Genomic DNA, 20,710 nt, shown 5'->3' with positions numbered 1-20,710 from the left:
ATGGCTGTAACATTGTGCAAGAATCCTATTTAATTTGGGTTTTCAGAGGCAAGAGCAGATTCACTGTTCTTTTGCAAATAGGGAAACAATCCTTGTTTTAAGGTTGAAAGCTGCACAAGATGCTATCGATACCCACTGCAGCAAAGCTCCTCGGCTGTACGAGCTGAGAACGGGCAGCAGCTCAGAGCAGTGCCTGCCATGCCGACATTATGCAATGTTTCAGTTTCTGCCGGCCGTTTCAGAGAAGATGTCTCTTACCGCATGACACAGACGAGTGGGCAGCTCTGCCTGAGTTACAGGCCTCTGGGAACATGGCACATTGGCCTTGGGAAATGCTGAGCTGGAATTCTCTCCCGTGCTGAGTGGGACTTGCAGTCTAAGCTGGGAAAGCATTTTGTTGTTGTTACTGGACACATTTGGGGAAGCTTGTTGGCAAAGCCTGCTCCATTCTTCCCCCTGATGTCTTGGTTTGCTTGGCTGGTATCGGGTAAAGCACTCTTGGAGGAGGTCTCAAGGACATGGGCTCTGATTCGACACTGAAAGTCTATGGCTACTGAGCATGGTTCTCCTCTTCCCTTGGTGCACGTGTACCTAGAACTGAGACAGGACATTGCAGGGATCAGGACATAAAACAAATGTGGATTTGGGGGCAACTCCTGAAAGGCCATTTATGTAACATTTTAAAAAAAAAAAATCTCTCATTTGCATGGTAGACCTCAACTCTGCCAGCCAGCTATCCATACGTGTGCCAGACTCCAGGGAGCATAGAGAATACCAGAGAATGGTTAGCTGAACTTTGCTCTCCAGGAAGAGGAAGGATTAATAAGATGCTTCATGCCGCACCTTGATTTGACTTGCAGGGCGATGTGAATTCCAAAAAGACTTTGCAATAGATGAAAATCTGCCTTTCACTTTGTGTTGCCTGAGCATTCCATTGTCCTATGAATAAATGTCATCCCCAGCTGATCCGATATCTCTGGTACTTTGTCCTAAGATCACAATTGTAGCTGCCAGTATTATATCACGGTAAAAAATTAATGAACCGGAGTGCCCCGGAATAATTTCTTGTAAAAGGAACAATCTCAGCAGTGAACTCCTTAACAACGATAAGATATGGGGGTTTTGTGGAACTATGCAGCTGGGAAGTTTAAAAGTGATTAAGTTTAAATATTCAAGAAGCTGATGAAGGGCTGATGCAGGCATAGCAGACAGCAGCACTTCACAACGAGAAGAAGGAGAAGCAAGCAAAGTGTGGTGCTGAAAGTTATGTTCTGCTCATATGTTCGGCTTGAATTCCAGCTGAGTCAACCTCATAGCAGTCCCTATTGGCTCAGCTGGGGGTGGCTCCCGCAACAGACAGAGGAGCTGCCCAATAGAGCAAAGGGGTCCTGGCTGGAGCTCCTGCTCCATGAGCCGTGCAGGAAAGTGCGTCTATCCAAGTCTGTCTGGCTGATCGCACCACGACTCTCACGCATTTGTTTTCAGGCTTCTCTCTTCCCAAATGCGTTCAGGGTCACTATTGAAACTAAGGACTTGTTTGGTTGAACCTCAAAGGTAATTTACAGAGAATACATGGGAACCAAAAGTTTATTAGTTTGTAAGTTTATATTCGTATCATTCAGTATCGATGACTATATTACACCACCTCACCGCCCACACCCCACCTCCTATGTCGGTAAAGCCACACTCCTATTTGCCCAGGCTTGCAGCCTTGTGGCTTGATTCTCACTTACACGGACACCATTCTGGCAGTGTGAAGGGGCCTTAGAGTAAATGCTCTGTCACTGTTGGCTCTTCCCTCCCATTCAGACTGTGGCTAAATCCTGCTGCTGCATCTGTGTCCTCTCTGGAACATTCCCTGTCCCCCCGACTCCTAAAGCCCATGGCCATGCATTATTCATCGCCTGCCTCATCCTGCAGCCACCTCCTCCTTGTCCTCGCTCAGAGCCCCCCATTGCTCTCCTCATGCCTCTCCAACCTCCTGGAGCTAAAATCTGGCAACCTTGACTCCGCGGGAAGGTTTCTGAACACTAAGACCCAAAGCAAAGGGGGCCTCAGGACTTGGGGAAGGCTGGTCACTAACAACTGCTCTGTTTGCTTGTGCTGCCAGAACTCGGCTTGCCATAACAGTCTGTCTGTCTCTTCACAGCTTGCCCTACTGGATTTTATAAGCTATCCCCCCGACTCCCTCTCTGCTCTCCCTGCCCTGAACGCAGCTTCACACATCAAGAAGCCTCCACGTTCTGCACGTGCCAGAAGAACTACTCCCGGTCCCCGTCAGACCCGCCATCTGCCTCCTGCACCCGTACGTCTCTCTCCAGCAACATCCGTGGTTCGGTAAATGGAAGGGAGAGGGAGGAGCCAGCCAGAGCTGCCACTGCCCTGGGGCATAGCCATAGGCCAGGCCTATGACGGGCCAAGGAGGTGCCCCCAACCCGGTGGCAAGGCCACCAACACCCAGGCAGAGCCGCTTGGCCTCTATAGCTGTGTCCCAAGGCATTAGCATCACCGGGAGTTATTCCAGTAGCACCCGTAAGGAGCTCGGTGCTCTCCAAACAGATAGGAAAAGCCAGGCCCTACCGCAGGGAGCTCACAGTCGGAGGTCACAAGGCCTGAAATCTGGGGCTGTGAACATGCCAGTAAGGATTGTCGGCATTTCCCCAATAAAACGAGGGCATGCTTGTATAGACACAGCCTAACACGGCCCATATTTTTAATTAAATGGCATCAAGTTAATTACATTTGATTAATAGATACTACGGTGATGGGCACTTTAGAATTGCTTATATAATAAGCAGCAGCCTACGTGGTTTGACGGACAGCTAGCCCGAGTGAGAGGTGTCTTATTCATGGCCTCACTGCAGAGCCAGATGGCTTGGGTCTACGCTATTTCACCGTGTGAAACAAGCAAAGCCAAGTCTCCAGCTTGGAGCAGTGTGAGTAGCCGGCATGTGTCAAGTGTCTGCAGGTATCTGACTCTAAGGCTCTGTCTGCACTGCAAGGACACTGCACGGTGTCCTTAATCTGGGTTAAAATAGTCAAGTTACGGCATCTTGGCTTTTCACTCCAGTTAGCAGCTTGAGTGCAACCCCATGTTCCCCTACAGGCGTTCATTTAAGCTGCTAATGCAAGTTAAAAGACAGGCTAATGTAGCAGGGAAAATGCAGCAGTTTGAGTTAGCTAATGCGGATTAGCTAACCTGAGTTAAGAACACGCCTTTTTCTGCAGTGTAGACGTACACTCAGACTGCAGGGAGACTGATCATTAATCCTGTTCTGCCTTGCTCAGAGCTTTCTTTAAAACGTTGCTTCAGTGTGGACACTCTCCGTGCTGCACCTGCAGCACATGTTGCACAGGGCCGAGGCTGCCCAAGTGACGCTTGTGTTATTGGATGGCATTACGAGTGCCCTAGAAACAGGCTCTCTTGGATCCAGCTTTTCCTCTGCCATTCTGTAATTTCCCCTGAATTCCAGTGGCAGTGCCAGTGTGGTTATAACTGTGACGGCCCCGCACTGGTGCTGCTGGTGGTTGCACCCAGTGCACACGCAGTGAAACGCTCCCTCTTCTGCTTGCAGGTCCCCCATCTGCTCCAAGGAATCTCATCTACAGCCTGAAGCAGTCCACGCTGGTTCTGGAATGGAGCGCACCAGCAGACTTGGGCGGCCGGACCGACATCACCTATAACCTCCTTTGTGACCGCTGCTCGGCGGCTCTCCGGCGGCAGTGCGAGCAGTGCGGCAGCAGTGTTGGCTTTGTGCCTCAGCAGACGGGATTGGTGGACAGGACCGTTACCCTGGTGAACTTGCTACCACATGTTAACTACACTATCCGGGTGGCAGCTGTCAATGGCGTCTCTGATTTCAATGCCTTGTCAAAGCCGCAGTACGCGGAAGTGAACATCTCCACCAGCCTCACAGGTACGGGCCACCCCTGGCTGCACTTGCTGCTTTATCCCCCTCTGCTCCTTCCTGTGAACGTCTGGGACTTGCACTTTGTGATGCAAGAATCCCGAAGGGGTAAAAAGGGAGTGGTGGAGAGCCCCCCCCCCCCAGGCTGACTCTGCGGCCTGTGGCGATTGTCCAGCATGGCAGTGGCACAGCTCTAGAATGAAGTTCGCTGGCTTAGAGTTCTGACCATTTTTGTTAATTTAGAGCTCTCCTGGAAAGCCCAAGGTTTTCTGAGCACTTCTGCAGCACTGAGCCCCAGGGCCCCCGGGGAGGAACAGTCAGGTTAGCACCCGCAGCGGCCATCACTTTACAGAAGGGACGTGGGTCATGTTCACTGCTGGGCCAATGTGCTCCTCTTGAAGCAAGTAACGAATACAGGAGCCACTGGGCCTGATATGCTGGAGCGTGATCCAGAGCAGCTGTTTCTGGAATCCCAGACGTGCTCTGAGGACACAGTGCTGGGGCGTGACGTTCCTCGGCAGAGCTCCTGGGAATGCCTGGTTGGATGATGTCTCCCCAGTAACGTGAGACCATCTGCTCCTGGAACTGGCCTGTCCAGCACTGCAGCTCTTTCTGCTGCAGCCCATGCTCCATGCCAAGCCGTCAGGATCTGGGCTGGGAGGCTGGGGGATACAGTGCACAGGGCTGAGTAGTCACGTCACAGTTTCCTGCATTCCCAAATGTGCTGGCCACATTCCTGTCCTAGTCCATTTCCTGGCACCTTCACCAGGAAGCCAGAGATCCTTTCATTTGTCTACCTGCTCTCATGAGCTGTTAGGAGTCTTTCTAAGATGGCTGAGCGAGCCGGAGGGGTTTACACTGCTCAGCTGGTGTTTCCGTAGCTTTGCCTTCTGGGAGGAGGTGATTGCTCACATACAGCTCGGCCAGTGGATTTCCCCCACACGAGGACTTAGCAATGCCCCCCCCTCCAGGCCTCTCACCTTCAACTCGTCTGCTGGATACTCAGGGACACGCAGATACTACAGCAGTGATGAGGACCATACCAGTGCCTAGGCAGATAGATGGGAAGAGACAAAAGCAGCTCTGTGGCACTCGGGCTGGGTTTTCATTGCTAGAATACAGAGAACAGAAGCTTGCTGGGTTTAGAAAAGCCCATCACTCAGCAATGAAGATGGACACTCTTCTGCAGACAGGGCTGGATTAACGCAGGGGCTTTAGGGGCTGCAGCCCAGGGCCCTGGGCTAAGGGTGGCCTCAGTGCAGCAGGGCTCAGGCAGGCTGCCTGCATGCTCTGGCCCCACGCTGCTCCCGGAAACAGCTGGCTGCTGGCATGTCTCTGTGGCCCCTGATTGGGGGGGGAGCGGCTCCGCGTGCTGCCCCCCACTCCCAGGGAACCGACCAAGAGCCCCGCTGTGCTGCCGGCCAGGAGCTGCCTATGGTAAGCGCCTCCCGGACGGAGCCTGCACCTCTCACCCCCTCCTGCACCACGACCTCCTGCCCCAGATCAGAATCCCCTCCTGCACCAAACTCCCTCCCAGAAAGAAATGAATATAACAGCTATTCTAAGGGAAGAAGCAGGACATTTTTAATTAACTTAACTGTATTCTACATGTTTTGAGACTGAAATGTAACCACAGAACGGCTTTATGTTAATTAGAAGGCAAGTTTAGTATAGTGTTAGTAGCCTTGGTGCCATAATTGTGATAATTTTGTTTTAAATTAGGAAAAAGACTTGTAGACAGGGGCCCCACACAATCTAGTAGCCCCGGGCCCACGGGAGAGCCCTTAGTGCTCCATGTACTGTGTTATTTCAAAGCTACACGACAGTCGCTATTCTGACAGTGAGGTTCTGAGCTCCATGGAGCTGTGAGTCCATGGCATGATTAAGTTACAGTTTGAATTTATGGATCACAAAAATGTCTTCAGGGAATCAGTTCTTGCAACCCAGTCACGTGAAACTCCTTAACAGAGAGTGATTCAGCGGCTGGCTGTCCCACGGGAATAGGAGAGCGTTAGAATTGTTGGTTACGTTGTTTTCTTCAGGCCACGTTTCAGGGCACATTTTCCCATTGTAAATGTCTTCCTTCCCCTAGGGGCTCACACCTTTAATTGCCTGACCTGAGCAGAATGGAGGAGCCTTTCTGTCTGCATGCCAGAGCCCTTCCCTGGTGGAGAGGGGCTTGTTCCCACTGCTCCAATCCCGTTCTGTTTCTGCAGGTCCCTCTCCATGATTTAAACCTCTCCAAGGCAAGCCAGGGAGGGCTTGTTGTGTCCTTGTCTCTCCCTCTGTTGGTGTTAATTTGCATGAAAATCCATTCCCCAGCCACAGTTAATGGAGATGAGCCATCTCCATGTCCCTCTCCATAGGAATTGGCCAACAATTTAATCTTGAGAGATTAAACTTTGATCTTGTTATGAATAATTTCCCCACCATTTGATCAAATGTTTTTGCTCGCGCTGCTTTTTCTTTCCTTACTCAGTAATTTCTATGGCTGTGCAGTCTAGATGCAAGGCCAACATGGACTTATCCTTCCGCACAGGAGACCTCTTCTGGTCAGCGGAGAGCTTTTAGTGCCCGAGCTCATGTTAACCCCCTAGGTCCAGGGAGTCAGGCAGCCAGATGGCTTGTAGAAAAGTCAGATTAGCCCCCAGGGAAATGCTGTGGCTGCAGGAGAGCTTGTTAGGGGAGCTCTCTGAGAGGCAAGGGCGGGAGGGACGTGTGTTTGAGCCACTCACAGGTCACTGAGTGACAGATTCTTGCTACCGTTGGAAAAAGAGACTTTCCTGGCTTGGCAGCAAACAGGCAGAATGTGTTTCCATGTTGCTTTGACTTCTCCACAGGTGGGAAGCCAACACTGGTCACAGCTGGCAAGTGGGGAAGGACAAGAGGGCTGATTTGCAAGTTTCCAGAACCAGAGTGTATTAGACACGGGGACTGGATGAATCTGTTAGCTGACAGGGATGAGAAACAGAGAGAGGTTTCTCTAAAGCAGGGGCTCTCAACCTTTCCAGGCGACTGTAGCCCTTTCAGGAGTCTGATTTGTCTTGCATATCCCAAGTTTCACCTCACTTAAAAACAACTTGCTTACAAAATCAGACATAAAAATACAAAAGTGTCCCAAGCACACTAGTACTGAACAATGGCTGACTCTCATTTTTACCATATAATTATAAAATAAATCAATTGGAATATAAATATTGTACTTACAGTTCAGTGCACAGTATATAGAGCAATATAAACATCATTGTCTGTTTAGAGTCCTGTGGCACCTTATAGACTAACAGACGTATTGGAGCATGCGCTTTCATCGGATCCAAAGAAGTGGGTATTCACCCACGAAAGCTTATGCTCCAATATGTCTGTTGGTCTATAAGGTGCCACAGGATTCTCTGCTGCTTGTACAGATCCAGACTAACACAGCTCCCCCTCTGATACTTGACATCATTGTCTGCATGAAACTTTACTTTGTACTGACTTCGTTAGTGCTTATTATGTGGCCTGTTGTAAAGCTAGGCAAATATCTGGATGAGTTGATGGACTCCCTGGAAGAGCCTGTGTTGTACCCCCAGGGGTCTGCATCCCCCTGGTTGAGAACAACTGCTTAGAGGAGCTCCCACAAAGGTCTCCCAGCAGAGGGCAGTGGGGAGACAGGTGCACTCAGAATCTGCATCCTGAGCAATTATGTCATATAGGACGAGACTAAGGCAAAGCTAGGACAGCAGCTATTCTGCAAGATCCCTCCTCCTCCAGGGAGCGAGAAGCAAGTGGCAACACAAGTCAGATTATCATACACCCCAGATGTGTGTATTTAATGTATCCCTTCTCCTTCATAAGTGGGAATCCTGGGTGGTTCTCGCAAACTGCTTAACAAATACATGACTCCCAAAGAAACTGAAATGCAGACACAGAATGTGGCAAGTAATCTCGTAAACTATTCCAAATCAATGTCTCTTGTCAAGCCGCTGAGATTCCAGATGCAGATGGCAATACAGAAACTAGCTAACCAGCTGAGACTTCTGCACCATTCAGGAAGTTTCCTGAAGCATGTTCATTTTTGCTGCTGAAACTGGCTTTTACCTAGGTGGCGAGAAGCAGTGGAATTGCTAGATTGGAATGGCCAATTTTGTTCTTTTTGTGTTTGGTCTTTGGGGGGTTGTGCTGAGTTGCAGGAGACCCAATTCCTCTGTTTTGATCTGTCGGGTAAAAAATGACTGTGATAATTAACTTGTGCCCACCAGCCAAGAAGGAAAGGAGGGCACCTTCCCACACCAAGGTGGCTTACAAGTCTGACTTGCCTGCAACATTCCTGCAAGATAAGAGACCAACCTTCCTTGGTGAAATCCCTGCACCTGCGTGTGTGCCCTGCTCTGGGGGGGACAGACGGGAAGAGCAGCAAAACTCATTTTGAATGTGCAATCCAAACCCTGGGCATTGCAGTCACAGTTCCAGGGGCCTCCGCTTTGTTTAACAAGTTGTCACTTGCAATTTTCTGTGAGCCTTGATGTTCCCGCACGAGAGAAGCTCTGTGCCCCAAGTTAAAGTGGGCTGTTAATGCACTGCAGAGCATAAGCCCATTCTGCGAACTCTGCCCTGGTGAGATGGTTCAGACCTGGGGTTCTCCGCAAACATGCCTCTTCCCCCCCCACAATGGGAGTGCCTGGATGTGCTTCCCTGTGCTGCCAGTGGAACATCCCTTACATCAGGGAAAGACAGTGAGTAGAGGAGAGCTTGGGGCAGTTTATATTCGCTCCTGCCTGCCTGGGGGGAAGAGTTTCTTTTTCAAGGGCTTTTAAGCTACTGGTCGGATCCTGAACGTGCGCTGGTCTTGGTCGAGGTGCAATAGAAAAGAGCAGTAACCAGGGGTTTGGGACTGTAGCTCATCGCTCTGAGCCGTTCCTAAGAGCCTGGGTACGAGAATCGCTGAACTCCTGCTGATTTTAGAGACTTCGGAGACGGGTGTTTGACTGAGCCAGGCACAGGGAGGCTGTATGGGGGTGGGGGAGGGAACGAGCTGGTGCCCTTGAAGTCCAGCTTTCCCTCTGGCCTTCCACCTGCCCCTTCCTGCCTTAGAGCCTGGCTACCTGTGCGGCGCGCTCTGGCTCTGAGTCTGGAGACCGTGAGATGCAGGAGGCTTTTCAAGGCAGCCTGCTTAGCACGTGTGAGGAATCCACCATTATGGCTGGGGACCCTCGGATACAAAACCGGGGCCGGCGGCTGCGCTGGGGTCACAGAGCCGTCAGTGGAAGCAGCGCTGAGAAGCTCTTTCACGTCTCAGTTGCTGCAGGGTTGTGAGACCCGTATAGGCTCCCGTGAGAAGGTCGAGCCTGAGCATCCCCGGCTCTCGTTCCCTTGGCGGGTGCCTCAGCAAGCCCAGAGCGTTCAGACCATTCCAGGCCTCAGCTAGTCCGCTTCACCGGGGAAGAACATCCTGACTACGGGCCTGGAAAGAAGCAGAGGAGGCCCAGGCTTCCTACATTGCTTCAGTTACTATCCGAGCACGGGTGCAGGTGTAGGAGGCTCACAGAGCTAAGGAAGGGGCTGTTCTCTTCTTGGCATAAGCCCTGGAAGCAGGAGCGTCGCCAGCTTTGCTGCCGCCCTAGGTGGCGGAAGGTCCCGCCCCGAACTGCCGCCGCGGTTGCCACCCCCCAAATTGTAGCGCCGTAGGCGACCGCCTAGGTCGTCTAATGGGTTGCGCGGCCCTGTCTAGCAGTTAGGGTTTAGCAGGACTCGTTAGGCATATCTCCAGCTCTGTCCTGGACTGCCCGAGCTGCTCTGATGCCCCACGACAGTGTAATGTGGACGTCTCTGTGGGAGAGAAGTGTGGAAAGAGAGACGCCAGGACCCCCTGGAAGATACAGACGCAGAGGAGACCTTGTTCGTGGCTGGGACGTGGCAGCGTCAGGGGATGAGATCTGCAGCAGCAAAGCTCCGGCTGCAGATATACAGATTCAGAGGAAAACTTAAAAAAAGAAAGAAGGTCTTAGTTGGCTGCCAGGTCCCTGTACCTGTAACTGTAGCTTGGACTAAAGCTTTCAGCTCTAACCACTTCCCGCCCGTCAGTGTTCACAAGAGGTTTCATTAACACTTCTCCATTGTGTCTGCGGGGGGGAAAAGAGGCAATTTAGTCTACAGGAGGCAAAATTAATACTGTGTTTTTTCTAATCTGGCCCAGCGTGGGGCTAAGTAAAAGTGTTTGAGGAGAGAATGGAGCTGCTTACCTGCAGGGGAGGAGTGCATTAACCTCTGTACACTGTAGGACAAGGCCCTTTCCATTCCCGGCAGGTGTTGGGGTCTGTCTTTTAAATTTGTTGCAAATTAATAGTGCGGCCATGGCTGAAATACACTCTAATTTCTGTCTGTGGGGGTGTGATTTGTGCCCAATTAGGGCCTGGTAGGGAAGCTTTATATGGTCACACGTGGCTGCCATGCTCCTGACCACCCTACCCAGACAGGGTGGTAACCAGGTAACCAGACTTCTCCTGGTCTATTGCACAAGCGTGAGGGTTAGGAGACACTGGCCAGCCTCCTGCAGAAACACCCCTGGGGCTCTTTCCTATCTGCTCAGAGGAGAGGGGACCTTGGTTTTTAGCATCTATTCTGAAAGAGCCTCCCAATGAAATGCCTGGAGCTTCATTTACAGCATAGATGGCAAGTTCCTTGTGGCACGAACTGTCCTGTGCGGTGCTCAGTTGGCCGAGGGAAGAGTTCATTACCTCAGGCAGGCCGTTCTGTGGAATGTGTGAATTATTTTGCTCGGTTCCCTGACGTTCTCCCCACATATCTGCAGCCTCCAGCAGGAAAGTGCTGGCATCTCCAAGTGCTCGCGCCAGTTCTAGCGCACTCTCCCTCGGCATTTCCTCACTGATCTCAGACTCCCTTTGAACCGGCAGGGGGCTGGCCATATGCTCCCCTTTGCCATGGTTCATCTGGATGTGCCAACCGCAGCAGGAGAGGCAGCTGGACTGTATTAATGAGGAAAACTCCCTCCTGGATTTGAGTAAACCGGAGGTTTTGAACTATAATTACAGTACTCTATTTTCACCAGCCAATAACTACTCAGAGTGACGCTTATTAACAAGAAATTCAAATGTCCTCATTCTTACCAGTACGGAGAGAAACATTAGGTAACAAACAGGAGCTGGGCACAGCCCACATTACGGCACCAGCTCAGCAAATAAAAGGGAGCTGCTGTTACCTGCAGAATTCTCAGCAGGCCTTGGCTTCTAGCCAGCTGACTCGGCTGAGATGCATTTCAGTCCTGGCTCCCAGGTGCTCCTCACATACCGGCACTGGTCACTGTTGCAAGATACGTGGGTTCAGTTGCTGCTGCGTTTAATGGGCAGCTTTTTCTAAATATTTTAAAACAAATTCAAGAGCTTTGTCTGTACTAGTCCAACACCAGCCATGCCCCTGAGTGCTGGGTTCACTCTCTGGATCTTTGGGAGGGAGTGCAGTCTCCTGAATGGTTCAGAGGGGAAAGGGAGTCAGGACTCCTGAGTTCTATTCCTGGCTCTGCCACAGGTTTCCTGTGTGACCTTGGGTGAGTCACTTCCCCTGTCTGTGCCTCAACATCCCCATCTGTAAAATTGGCCGGCATGATTATCCCCATGTCCCAAGGTGCTTGCGTCTGTCAAGCACTCGTTTGCTGAGCACTCAAAGTTCTCACTGAAGTTAGTCCTCCTGCTCCCAGGCTGTAAGTGTCTGATTTTCAAATACCCTAGGGAGTGAGAAGTGGGGTTATTCCTGATAAATCCACTTCTTCTGCCCCGATACCTGGTCTGCGTGCATAACTGGGCAAACTAGCAGGGCAGGAGGGTCAGTGCAGTGCCTTTCAGGGACACTAAGCACTAGATTTATGGCTCACAGTGTCCATTTAATGTCCCAGCCTGGAGTTCTCTGCAGCCAATTCACACAAATTAACAGGTGCGAATTAATGTTTGTGGCTTAAACTTCTGCTGTGTGTCCCTGTGGTCATTTAGGCTTTGTCTTGGCTCTCTTATGGCTGCTGAACACAATCGGACCTCAGGTATAGAGTGTGCAATAGCTGAATACTGATTTTGTAAAGCAATTCACGAGCTAGGAGTGAACAGTTCCCAGCATCACACATCCTCGAGCCATCTTTTCTTTGGCATGTCTCTGTGGCTGTTGGGCTCAGTCCAGGTTGAGAGAGATCAGCTGCCTTTCCACAACGTTAACTCCAGTGTTAGTTCTCTTCCCTTCCTGCCTTCGCTTTGGGAGCCTCTTGCTCATTTCTTTGGATGATTTGGAGTGTGATTTTTCGGTTGCCCGCTGGATGTGGTTTGCTTCGTAGCTCTGGCTCCTGGAGGTGCTGAGCCCTGCCCCTTTAGGTGAGAGCTCTCTCCCATACTTCTCCCCCCACCCCACCCAGTGTGCTAACTTGGAGTGTGTAGCTTGACTTGTGCTTATTACACGTGTTCTCCCTGCATGCCAAATGGCAACAGAGACAGACAGAAAATGTCTGTGGAGAATAATCTTATCCTCTAACGATTTCCTGAAGGGCCCCTCTCAGTTCCTTAGCCATTAAATCACACGTTCCAAGTTCTTGTGCACAGATACCTTACACACCATTAATTTCCCTTCTGTGCTTTCCCAGGCTGAAAACCCCACCTTTGCTTTCTGGGATTTTTGATACTGACAGGGCACAAACTGGGCAGGATTTTCAGGGAAGACTTGCTGAAGTTTTCTAATAACACGATGGCTCATGCCAGGTTAAACCCAAATCCTCGCCAACTCTGCGAATAAACTTGGATGCCTGGTCTCATATCTCCTGACAGGGTGCTGTGCCAGGAAGCTGTCCCTAGGTAGAGAGGCGTTTAGGCACTGGGGTCTATTAACCGGCTCTGGCCATTAAACCCCAGGAATAGCTGCATGGAAGCTCTGGTCCAGCGTAGTGCATGGAAGTAGCTAGGTTTAAAATGAAGGGTGTGTCTACACTGCAGTTAAACACCCACGGCTGGACCATGGTAGTTGACTTGGGTTGTAAAACTGTGGTTTCCACGTGTGGGCCCCCGCCAAGGGGGAGGGTCCCAGAGGCCAGACTCCAGCCTGAGCCCGAACCCGAACATCTACACTGCCATTTTACAGCCCTGTGTCCCGAGCCCCATGAGCCCCTGTCAGCTGACGGGGGCCAGCCCAGCCGCAGGTGTTTAATTGCAGTGTAGACACAGAAACGGCATTACCCAGAAAAACGGAATCCTCCTGGCTTTGGAGTTTTCCCGTTTCAAGGGAACATTAGCCCGTTAGACTATTTCAGCCCTTCCCAACAGCTCGCTGCATTTATAATGATAAATACCTTGGGGGGAAGGAGAGTGGGGAGGAGGGAATCTTTTACTGCCCTATTAAAGCAGTGTGCCCCTCCCCCCCCCATTTGAAATTCTTGAATTATAAATTGTGCAGCCCCAGAGAGAGCTGCTTTCTCGTATAGATGTTCTGTTAATGACGTGCTCTTTAAATCTGCTGGCATGATGCCCTCTGGGTGGGTGGGTGCGTTTAAAGCAGCAGTTTCAACTTTCTGTTTCCTTGGGATTGCCCTGGGCAGTCTCTGGCTGAATCTGCCTCAAGTCACGTTCCAAACCTTTGCAAGCGTGTTCATCTTGGAGTTGTTTGGCTTAGACCTTTGTTCCATGCAGAATAAAACACCTGATATTTCACTACTCCTGGGGGACTTGCAGGATGCCCACAGTCTACAGGGAAAGATGCTAAATTAATGCGCATTAAAGGACACAGGATGCCTATGGGAAGCAACTGAGCTGGAAAATGAAAGCTTCTCTCTCAGAATAAAGGTGAGATGGTGAACTTGGAAGAGAGATCCCAAAGCTCGCTCTTCTGCCATGTAGCCACCCATGTGGCACCTTCCCCGGGACGCAGACTAGTTTGCATCTCTAATTATGATGGAGAGAGGGGGATTTATCTGGCACCCCCACAGATCTCCTCTTTCCCTATTCTCTCCTTTCTGAGCCTCTGCTTCCACTCCCAGTAACACCACAAGAGTTGCCCATGTGCACAGAGAGGGATAGCTCAGTGGTTTGAGCCTTGGCCTGCTAAACCCAGGGTTGTGAGTTCAATCCTTGAGGGGGCCACTTAGGGATCTGGAGAGGAGATAGTTATTCTGATTCCTTGGTGGATCACGTCTGAATGTCTTTGCGAAGCCTCCCTCTTCAATCCCCCTGGGGAATGGATCGGTGAAACATTGCAATGAATGTGGATCCCAGCCTCCCCCAGGAGGCAGGAGCCCTCCCCAGGTATTTAGGACATCTTTAGACATCTCCTGCTAGAATCCATATTTCAGATGCCGTTGTTTTCTCAGCAGATGGCTGCAGTGAGTACACCTATTTTTATGCCTTTTCTGCTGGTTTGTTTGTTAATTAAGAGGAACAAAGCCATGCACAATGAGATGGAGCTTATAAAATCAGGCAGAATGGTGAATAATTTAATATTTGCTTTTCAGAATAGAGGCAATGTTAGGGAGTTTAAAATATTAATAAGAAACATTTTATTCACAACATGAATTACTCTATAGCGGTATGATTTTTTAATTCCTTTTTAATGCATCTGGGGCTTTACTTTTTAGCTGGTATCTACCATATGACACGAACGAAGAAGCCCCACACACTGGTCTGCAGCAGATCACTGAGTTACCAGCAGAAAACGTAACTATGATTAGCAATGAATAGGGTTTATTAACAGCAGCAATGATTAGAGGCGATACAGAGGTAGAATTGTGTGGGTGGCTCTGCTTGTTAACAAAGACAATATGACTTTTCCCAGCTTGTCTGGAAGGAAAAGGCCCAGGAGCAGAACTGCTGTTGGTCACTGCTAGGAATATGTCCTAAGTTCAAGACGTGGAGGGTCGATCTTTCTTTAATTTATAAAAAGGCTCAGGCCCTAGCCCCCCTGCACAAGTTAGGAGAGCAACACTGAAGTTCAAAGAGCAGGCTGTTCTCCAGAAGCCAACAAAACTTGACCTCTTACAAAGCACAAAGATATTTTGTCCTGTGACTATAGGTTAACGGGCTGTTTGACATTGACTGGTCCCTTAGAATATGTGCTAACTTCTTATGCTAAACTATCTGTTTGACCTTGTATTTAACTATGAGTACCTTCCCTAGACCTGAAGGAGAGCTCTGTGTAGGTCAAAAGCTTGTCTCTCTCATCAACAGAAGTTGGGCCAATAAAAGCGATTACCTCACCCTCCTTGTTACTCTAAAAATACTACAGGCATGCAGTAGCCACTAAAGCATGCTGGAGGTGGGCATTTTTCCAGCTGTTCCAGTTACTACAGCTGAAACTCTGTGTGTGTGTGTGTGTGTGTGTGTTTTATCTTTGCAAGGCTGGCAAAAAATTGTCATGGTTTCATCTAGAATATTTCTGTTTTTTCTCTATTGTTGAAAGACTCTTTGCAGGTAAAAATAGTTTCTCCCCTCCCCTCATCCCTTAGCAAATATTGCACTTGAATTTTTGCCATCATAGAAAATGTCTCTGAGGAAAATGGCAGCCAGGTGTAATTGGCAAGATGCGGTATAAGGAAGTACAGAAGCGGCACTAATCCTGTCATATTAACTATTGTTCTCTGAACTACCACAAGGGGGCAGCAGCCTTTGTGCCATTCCTGTTATTCCTGAAACCGGAGCTGTTAGTGTCTTTGGTGGGATGGGACCCTTTACTGCTGACACCTGAAGTTTTCAAATACAGCTTCGCACCCGAGACTCTGGGGTAAAGGAAATGCTAGCTAGGCGCATGTTGCAGGAATTACAGGCAGAATCTAGTATCAGGGGGTAGCCGTGTTAGTCTGCATCCTCAAAAACAACGAGAAGTCCGGTGGCACCTTAAAGACTTAAAGAACAGGAGTACTTGTGGCACCTTAGAGACTAACGAATTTATCTGAGCATAAGCTTTCGTGGGCTACAGCCCACTTCTTCGGATGCATAGGGTTAGGGTTAGTATGCATCCGAAGAAGTGGGCTGTAGTCCACGAAAGCTTATGCTCAAATACATTTGTTAGTCTCTAAGGTGCCACAAGTACTCCTGTTCTTTTTGCGGATGCAGACTAACACAGCTGCTACTCTGAAACCTTAAAGACTAACAGATTAATTTGGGCACAAGCTTTCGTGGGTAAACCCCACTTCTTCGGAGTTGTCCTCTGCCTGTTGTTGCGATTACCTGACAGACCAGACAGGATGCAGCGTTAGCTGCAGTGGTAATGCAGGCACCAGTGCTGCTTCAGACCACACCTGGACACCCACCTGCAGAGCTGTCGCAGGTGTGCTGCTCTGACTTCATGCTCTCATTGGGTCTTTAATTTCAAACACAGCAGAATCCCTTCCCTCCCCCAGCACTACACAGGGGCTTTCATCTAGGAAAAAGACTTGCCAAAAGTTGAGAGCTCAAGATGACCCAGATATTTGGCGTCAGTAATAGGCCATCCTCTGTCTCCGGTCTCAGCTGAGCTGTGGGAATGATGAAGCTGGTGTCTATGAAAGTCCCAAACTGTGCCTTTTAATTCTGGGCCTTGAGACAGATTCTAACCTCTGCATTCATTCCTGCTGCTCCCACCCAGGGAATCAGGCCTGTTCTGCATGGTCTGTCAATAACCTTTGTTATCCTCTTTCTCCATTGCTAGAGTGAATTTGCTCCACCCTCTTCACATACGGATAATTCAATATCCTCCTAAAGGTCAGCACCCAGAGCTAGTGTATTTACTTGGAGAATTAGTTCTTAAAATGTCAAATAATAACATCTAGTCAGATTAGAAGTAAATGACAAGTGACCTGTGCAAAGAGAGTGCCCGCACATGCAAACAGCCGCTCCCTGGCTTGCTTTGCTGGTAGCGCGTGTTGAGGCTGGTCTGGCCTGTACCAGTTGTTTAAATAGAGGCTGAAAGGACCAGGAGCCAGTCAACATGAATAATTCATCAGCAGGACTTTTCTCAGCAGAGATTAATGAGCTACGTAATAAATACAACATTTCACAGCTACTTAAGTTTGCTTTCCAGGGACTTGTTCCTCTCACCGGAATTCCCTGTAGGATAGTCAGGCTCTAGCAAGCTTCCAAAATCCGGGGGAGAAGGAAGACAACATAGAACTAGCTAATTTCCCAGGCCGCTTTTTCTCAACAAGCTTCCTTTCAGGCTGTCAGCTCAGCCCTGCCGTCCCCTGGGCCAGCTAATGGAGGGGTTGTGAGAGACTCTTGCTCTGATTAACAAAAAATAAAATCTGCCCGGGCTTTAACGATTGGGGATTTGTGTTTGAATGACCTGGCAGGATATAAATGAGGAAGCCAAAACTGACCTGCATCCCTGCAAACTGACCTAGGAAGACCGACAGAATCCATGAAAACAGGGTACCCTTCTGCATCTCGGTCTGACCTGCCCCAGGCTCCCATTTCCTGTCAATGAGCCATAGGGGGCCCTCTGGAGCAGGAGAAATCCTAGGTGTGCTGATGTATATAACAATGCTGGGACTCCCCAGAGGAAGGATGCTACAGAAGGGCAACATAAGGTGCCAGTTCAGTGATTAAAATTCACAGCGGTCCTGCTGTGAGACAGGAAGATCCTGGTCTCCGCTTTCCAGAGGAGGACGCTGGGGAAGAAAGATGAAGTGTCTTGCCAAAGGCCACCCACAGTGTTGGTGGTCGAGTTGGTATAGAACCCAGGAGTCCTGACTCCCAATCCCTTGCTCCAACCTCCCAGACACGGATGCTCCCTCTGACTGTGAGTGAGGGAATGTAAACGCCCAGGTCAGTGGGTGTGACGGAAAATGGGAGCAAACCAGAACTAGGGCAACAGCAAACTCCCTCCTTTGGGGTCTGCCCGCTGAGACTGATTATCGCTGCTGTTCTCTGGTGACCACTGAGGATCGGGGGAAAGGAACATCGAAGAGTTTGTGTCCCTGATTCGGGGCTCCAGCAGCAGAAAGGGGACAGGTGCAAGCAGTGTTCCCAGTGGGGAATTTGTTGTGAACAGCCACTAGCAGATCAGAAGTTCCTCAAAGAAGCTCGTTTCAGAGGATAAATCAGCCAGTGTAAACTCTCTTCTCTGCTCTTGCCTTGCAGCTTAAAGGGGTGAAATGCGATGCTCTGCTCCTTGGGCATCTCCAGGACCCAGATCTGTTCCCTTCTCCCTGCCTCGAGTGCTAGGGGCAAAGGCTGAGCTCCCAGGGGAGGGGCCCAGGGTTAGCCCAGGTTGGCTGCTTTCATGCTCATCCACTGGTCCCAGCTCCACATAGGTCAGTTTGCTTTGGCTCCCAGCTGGGTTAACGTGAGCGGGAGAACTAAACGTGAACAACGCGGGGAGGAAGGCTGGGCATTGGTTCTGGAATCCTGGGCTGGGGGTTTTGTTACCCGTTACTCTACTTGCCACTTCAGGTTTCACACTGTGAAGCTGAGTTTGAAACAAACCAACAGTTTTTATCCCTGTCGGGATTTTGTTCCTTTTTAAAACTGAATGTGCCCCGCCTGGGGAGAGTGAATTCCAAGTGGCTCTGCGCTCCCGTGGGCTGAGACTGTGCCAGCTAGTGCTGGGTGCCTGCCGCTCTCTCATCTGAAGCGGTGTTGAACCGGGCACTGTCCCGGGGACAGGAAAGCCTCTTTTTTGCCCTGCCAATGATTTTTGAGTGACTTGCCTGCTGCTAGACCCTGATAGGGGCTTGCCAGACTGATACTCACTGCTATTGCTGGCTCCTTTTCTTAAGCGAATTAAGTCCTCTGCCCTTTGGAGCGACACCCAGCCAGCGCGCTGGGGCTTGGCTCTCCTCTGAGCCTGTGCAATAATCAAGAGGCACCAATCTACACGAAATTATCTTTATTTTCACTTAGAATCAGATTGTCACACGGGACTATCCGGCCAAATAAAGAGCCTGATTGTCGTGTCACTTGAGCAGCAGTTCTGTGCTCCTGGGGGATGAGTGGAGAGAAGCTGTCTGCGGGTCGAACTCTGCCCCATGGCTGACGTTCGGTGAATGCCAGGCTATGCTCTGCTGCGTTATGTCCAGGCCGAGATTTGAGTTCTCTGTATTATCTGACGGGTTGGAAGGGCCTGACCCCGGCTCTGCTCAGATTTCCTCTTCTAGTGTGAAGCTGACTAATGGGAGTGTTGCTATTTACAGTCTCACTTCCCATGGAGTCTGAAGCAGTCTGCCCAGGGGGCCGGTTCCTGCCTATTAACAGCACAACAGGAGGCTAATGGGGCATAAGCAGCTGAACTCTGGTCTCCTTCATCTACTCTCCATTCCCAAAGCAACCCTCCGAGCCTAAGCGAAAGGCTTGCAGTGAAGAGATGCCAATGGGCTGTAGCTGAAAATACCTTCCCGCTCTGGGAGCTTGCCAGAGTTTGCTCTAAGGTTAGCAACAACCTGTAGCAGCTGATGGTCTGTGCATTGGTGAGTTTTGTACTTTCCCAAATGACTGGCGCTTTCTCTTCATAAGCTTTGAAATCCAGCTAGTCGCTCATCATGGTATATGGCAAGACACTTGCTCTTGCCTGCGTCCCCATGGCAGTAATACAGCCCTGGCTGACGGGTGCATAGATTCATAGATTCATAGATTCATAGATTCTAGGACTGGAAGGGACCTCGAGAGGTCATCGAGTCCAGTCCCCTGCCCGCATGGCAGGACCAAATACTGCCTAGACCATCCCTAGTAGACATTTATCTAACCTACCCTTAAATATCTCCAGAGACGGAGATTCCACAACCTCCCTAGGCAATTTGTTCCAGTGTTTAACCACCCTGACAGTTAGGAACTTTTTCCTAATGTCCAATCTAGACCTCCCTTGCTGCAGTTTAAACCCATTGTTTCTGGTTCTATCCTTAGAGGCTAAGGTGAACAAGTTCTCTCCCTCCTCCTTATGACACCCTTTTATATACCTGAAAACTGCTATCATGTCCCCTCTCAGTCTTCTCTTTTCCAAACTAAACAAACCCAATTCTTTCAGCCTTCCTTCATAGGTCATGTTCTCAAGACCTTTAATCATTCTTGTTGCTCTTCTTTGGACCCTTTCCAGTTTCTCCACATCTTTTTTAAAATGCGGCGCCCAGAACTGGACACAATACTCCAGCTGAGGCCTAACCAGAGCAGAGTAGAGCGGAAGAATGACTTCTCGTGTCTTGCTCACAACACACCTGTTAATGCATCCCAGAATCATGTTTGCTTTTTTTGCAACAGCATCACACTGTTGACTCATATTTAGCTTGTGGTCCACTATAACCCCTAGATCCCTTTCTGCCGTACTCCTTCCTAGACAGTCTTTTCCCATTCTGTATGTGTGAAATTGATTTTTCCTTCCTAAGTGGAGCACTTTGCATTTGTCTTTGTTAAACTTCATCCTGTTTAACTCAGACCATTTCTCCAATTTGTCCAGATCATTTTGAATTATGACCCTGTCCTCCAAAGTAGTTGCAATCCCTCCCAGTTTGGTATCATCCGCAAACTTAATAAGCGTACTTTCTATGCCAATATCTAAGTCGTTGATGAAGATATTGAACAGAGCCGGTCCCAAAACAGACCCCTGCGGTACCCCACTCGTTACGCCTTTCCAGCAGGATTGGGAACCATTAATAACAACTCTCTGAGTACGATTATCCAGCCAGTTATGCACCCACCTTATAGTAGCCCCATCTAATTTGTATTTGCCTAGTTTATCGATAAGAATATCATGCGAGACCGTATCAAATGCCTTACTAAAGTCTAGGTATACCACATCCACCGCTTCACCCTTATCCACAAGGCTCGTTATCCTATCAAAGAAAGCTATCAGATTGGTTTGACATGATTTGTTCTTCACAAATC

At 49.6% G+C, this 20,710-nt stretch overlaps 1 protein-coding gene across 1 annotated transcript in view; it reads left to right on the top strand.

The window, feature by feature from the left end:
- Positions 1-20,710, top strand: part of EPHA10 (EPH receptor A10) — a 108,219-nt gene that overhangs the window by 52,248 nt on the left and 35,261 nt on the right. Inside the window, exons 4-5 of the mRNA XM_054012108.1 lie at positions 2,150-2,305; positions 3,576-3,917. Coding sequence (XP_053868083.1) covers positions 2,150-2,305; positions 3,576-3,917 — 498 coding nt within the window. The remainder of the gene's footprint in view (positions 1-2,149; positions 2,306-3,575; positions 3,918-20,710) is intronic.

Source organism: Malaclemys terrapin, chromosome 22, assembly GCF_027887155.1.
Source record: "Malaclemys terrapin pileata isolate rMalTer1 chromosome 22, rMalTer1.hap1, whole genome shotgun sequence".
NCBI classification, from domain to species: Eukaryota; Metazoa; Chordata; order Testudines; family Emydidae; genus Malaclemys; species Malaclemys terrapin.
Note: the sequence above shows the minus strand (reverse complement) of the source record. Positions and strands in the feature narration are given on the sequence as shown.